At 36.1% G+C, this 4,503-nt stretch overlaps 1 protein-coding gene across 1 annotated transcript; it reads right to left on the bottom strand.

Moving 5' to 3' along the window:
• Nucleotides 1–769: 769 nt before the first annotated feature.
• LOC145570336 (uncharacterized) lies at nt 770–3,679 on the bottom strand. Its single transcript, XM_081629378.1, has 2 exons — nt 2,603–3,679; nt 770–1,174 (listed from the first exon to the last, which is right to left on the bottom strand). Exon 1 carries the CDS (start codon nt 3,629–3,631, stop codon nt 2,603–2,605), a length of 1,029 nt encoding a protein of 342 aa, XP_081485504.1. The 5' UTR covers nt 3,632–3,679; the 3' UTR covers nt 770–1,174.
• Nucleotides 3,680–4,503: the final 824 nt, after the last annotated feature.

The raw sequence follows: 4,503 nt of genomic DNA, 5'->3' as shown, positions 1-4,503 counted from the left end.
TATATACCATGAGGATTCCTCCTATTAGGACAGTAATTTCTGACAATTTTTCCTAAAATAACCCTAAAAATAAAAAAACACCGCTTAAAAGTGACATTAATGTCACTTATTATCTGACAGCATCAATTATTCAGCAGCAAAGTGGCACCAGCATCGATGGTTTATTTTCCTTGGGGGCTTTAAAGTTTGTAAAAGAAGTCACAAAGAATATATACAAGAGATTGCAATATTATTCTCAGATGAACATATACTACACACCCCATTGCAAAATAATGAAATTATATGCAGTTAGGCAATTAGCAGTCATATACTGCATTAAGATGATCATTACCAGCACAAGTTAAAAAAAAGTTGAAAATCTTGTATAAGCACCCCAACAGCCAACTCCACACAGTAAAATCAAGACGTCAAGAACCAACATTCCCAAAATTAAATCAAAAAGTCAATTAACAAGAATGAGGAAAAAAAACCTTTTTACCAGTTACCACAAGTAACAAGATAAGAGGGGGATTCTAACACAAGAATCAAATTAATCAATTAGGCTATGGCTAGTGGATTAAAGAGAGTGTTCATCATATAGGCTAAGACAACTATGCCCATCAGAAATTACAGCACTACAATAGGAAGAATATTGAGCATGATTCACTTTCTGAGTGGTAGCAAATTTCAAACTTTTAGGCTGTAACCAAACATAGGCCTCATGAGGACAATGCTCTTCAGTATCCATCCCGTCCTCTCCCTCGAGAATTTCCCAATCAACACAAGAATATGGACATACAAATTAAATTACGCAAGCATAACCACTAAACAAACTCAAAATTAAAAAATTCTAACTCTTACTTCTCAGAAAGAGCACATCTTCAATATTAGTACAACACAAAGCAAAGCATAAATTTTAGGTTTTCATAAGTATATGAGTAGTAGCGCATAAGATAATAATTGATAAAATACAAGAGATTCAAAGGCAAACTTGAAATTGCAGCCATCTTATAATAATACAAGGGACCAGCTTTCATTCATCAGGCACTTTCCTACCTGGTTCTGTCTACTTTTCAGCAACTGATCTGAAAACAATCTCCAATCTTTTTGATGAAGCCAAGGAGATCCAGGTGATTGTTCAGGAAAGGAGAATATCTTCCACTAGCCTCCCTCTACTGGTTCCAATGATTTCATGCTGCACAGATAATATAGCAGTTATTAAGGTGATAACTGATGCAAGAGAAGAAGACAAATAACTAAAAACAAAAAAAAAAAAAAATTAAGAGTAAACATCTTCAAACACAGGTCTATTTAATGGCATGGGTAGGCTGTCCCCAACAAGCAATCACTGCAGTAGTGTGTTTAAACCAAATCAGTATATTACAGTTGCGTACAAAATTAAAGGAAAAAAAAAAAGGAACGCATGCAGCAAATTAACAGCTGCCGAAAAACAACATATATATATAAGCAGATTGAAGAAAAATAAAGGATCACGAACAACAAGGACAAGCTTCCTTGCAACTTGAAAACAAAGATTACAAACTAACTCAATTTCTCTTAACCTCACCAACCTGAGTAGCTCTTAAAGCCCTAGCCTAGCCTCCATATCCCATAAGAACACTATATAGGAGACGGAGACCTCATCCCACTATCTCACATTAATTAAATCAAAAGATAAAAGACAATTGTGAAAACACCAGGGATTTTATAACACACCACATAATTGCCATGAGAACGAACATTACTCCACAACTTTTCAATTCCTAAAACCAAACACAAATCTGCATCAAATCCAAAACTTCTAAAGGCAACCCTAACTTTCCTCATATATAGTAGCTTGCCGATTCCCAATAGCAATACATAAATGTGTGAATTAAAGTACAGCAAAGCCACATTCATGACATTTCCAGTAAAATAAATAAATTATCCTAGACTTTGCTTTTTGAGAATGTCATTAAAGTAAATCCTCCCTAATGCCAAAATCCCTCCCTCTTTAATAAACTCATTAAGCAATTTTCATGCCATGTAATTTAACCTCCAAAAATACAATTAAAAAAACTTCTAATAAAATCCTCTACTTTTCCCAAAAATAATGGACAAACCAAAATCATTAGGCAATGTCCATACTATCTTCATTTCTATCATTAGCATTGAATATGTACACAAGTTCTATAAGAACTGCAAGATAAACAACAGTCAACTCTGATAAAATTAAATTACAGACAAGGGTATAATAACGATATAAGATAATTACACACATAAATTTGGTGATATAAGATATAATAGCTATGTAACTCAGATTAAACATACCTATTAGAATCCAACAATACCCTTTTCTATATAATCTCAAGCATATAATATTCTTATCACTAAGAAAAGAAACAATATCATCATACACGTGAAGAAGAGCTAAGTTCGTCAAGCATATATATAATAATAATACTTGGTATTAAAAATAACATGGCATCCAAGATCCAGCCCATCAATAAATTTTCAAACAAAACATGGCATTTCAAAAAAATTAAAATTAAAGAAAATTTGTCTAGAAGGGACATATCATAGTGAAATAAAAAAAAAAAAAAAAAAAAAAAAAAAAACAAAGTCATTGAATTGAAATGGTTACCTAAATAGGGAGGAAATTTAAGGCATGACAAGTGTTGGGGAGTTGAAGGGAAGAGAAAGCAAGGGGAGTAAGAATAAGGGTAGCAGGACGGGTGGGGCAGCGGGAAAAGGTAAACTTGAGGAAGTCGATGTTGACATTAGCTGTATTAGAGTAGTCACGGGTGAAACCCGCCAAGCAAAGGGTGTGAGGGCCGAGGGGAAACAAGGCATCGAAAGTAAATCTAGCAAAATCAAAGTGTATACGATTGTTGGGGCGTTGATCCCAAACGACGGCAAGCCAAGTTCTGGTGGCTAAATCAAAGACCTTTAAAAGATTAGGAAACTCGAATAAGTAAAGAAAAAGAAAGTCATCAACAACACCAGCAACGACCTGACCCCAGCAATCAACATAAAGACTTAGACTTTCCCAGCGACAATCCTCGGGATAGAAGGCATATAAACCACGATCACGGCTGGACAGGTGGACAAGAAAGCGGCGCCTGGAAGGATCCGCGACCGCGGGCTTAGATACGTCACTGCCTATAATATCCGAGGGAGGTGGGGGCAGCACCTTCCAGGCAGCAACAGCGGGATCAAAAACCTCTACAGATGTAAGGACCGTCCCGAAGCTGTAGATCTGACAATCACCTTCTCCCCAATCACAGAGAGCGCAGACCGGGGTGAAACTGTAGTTGATTGGGATCGGAGCAGTCCGCCACACACCTCCTCTTCTGATATCGATCATTAATCCGCCCCTATCGTATGGATATGGTATAAGCGGTGGTGGGCCCGATGGTATATCATCATCATCATTTCTCTGAAGCAAACTCCCGATAAGATACACAAATGGCCCCAAATTGAACATACTACCCGTGGCGCATCGACACCAAAAAGAGGGAAGCCAATCACGCTCTATCTCTATATTTTCATCTTCTTCTCCTTTCAGATCCACCCTGTGGAATTCCATTCTCCAATACACTACTTTTTCACCTTTTTCATCTTTCTCCTTTTTTAATTCTCTGTTCCTTGCACTAACTAGTACCTGCACCATTTTTTTCTCTCTTTCTCCACTTCCTCTCCTCTCCTCTCCTCTTCTTTCTATCGCCGCCCCTAGCCTAGGGTTCACCAGCTTTTATATGTACTCTGTTTTTTTTTTTTTTTTTTTTTTTTTTTTTGGGGCCCAAACATTATAATCCTGGCCTGGTCATCTATTTTTTTTTGGGCCCAAACATCCGTTAATTTTGTATGTGCAAGTTTGAAACAAATTACGCACTCCAATGAAAAAACTTTTATAAGGGATGTTAGGTAATATTAAGGCAAACATAATAAAGGCCGTGTTCACTTTATCTTATAAAAATAATTTCCAGTAAAAATAAATTCAGTTTAATAAAATTAATTTCAATTCAAGACAAAACATTAACTTTAAAGAAGAAATATAATATAAATTCAGTAAAAAATAATTTTAATTCATCAAAAATAATTTCAGTTCAACAAAATTAATTTTAGTTCAGCAAAAATAAGGTGAAATGAACAACGTATAACACTAAAATTTTTCTTTAAAAAAATTAATTAAATCACTCTATGATCTTACCACCAACCCAAACCCATCTTGAACACCACCATCCAACCCGTCAAGACCAGCACCACTACAACCACATAACCCAACCCGTCGTGATTAGTGACTGACCACGACCACCACCGTATAACCCACCCACAAAAACCAAAAAATCCATCCCTGAAAACGCATAAATTGACCCCAAAAACCTGACCACCACCCACCCACAAAAGCCCAGAAATCTTCCCCCGAGAACCTAGAAATCGACCCCCATTATAATACACCTATTGCTTTCCATTAAAACAACATATAACAAATTCTAACTAGAGATGCCCATTTAGCTATAATCACAAGTATATTCCTCTTAT

This window comes from Chenopodium album, chromosome 12 (genome assembly GCF_948465745.1).
Source record: "Chenopodium album chromosome 12, dcCheAlbu1.1, whole genome shotgun sequence".
Lineage (NCBI taxonomy): Eukaryota > Viridiplantae > Streptophyta > Magnoliopsida > Caryophyllales > Amaranthaceae > Chenopodium > Chenopodium album.
Note: the sequence above shows the minus strand (reverse complement) of the source record. Positions and strands in the feature narration are given on the sequence as shown.

What these genes read in the sequence shown, in the direction of transcription:
- LOC145570336 (XM_081629378.1), bottom strand. Translation starts at nt 3,631, where the DNA reads ATGGTGCAGGTACTAGTTAGTGCAAGGAACAGAGAATTAAAAAAGGAG.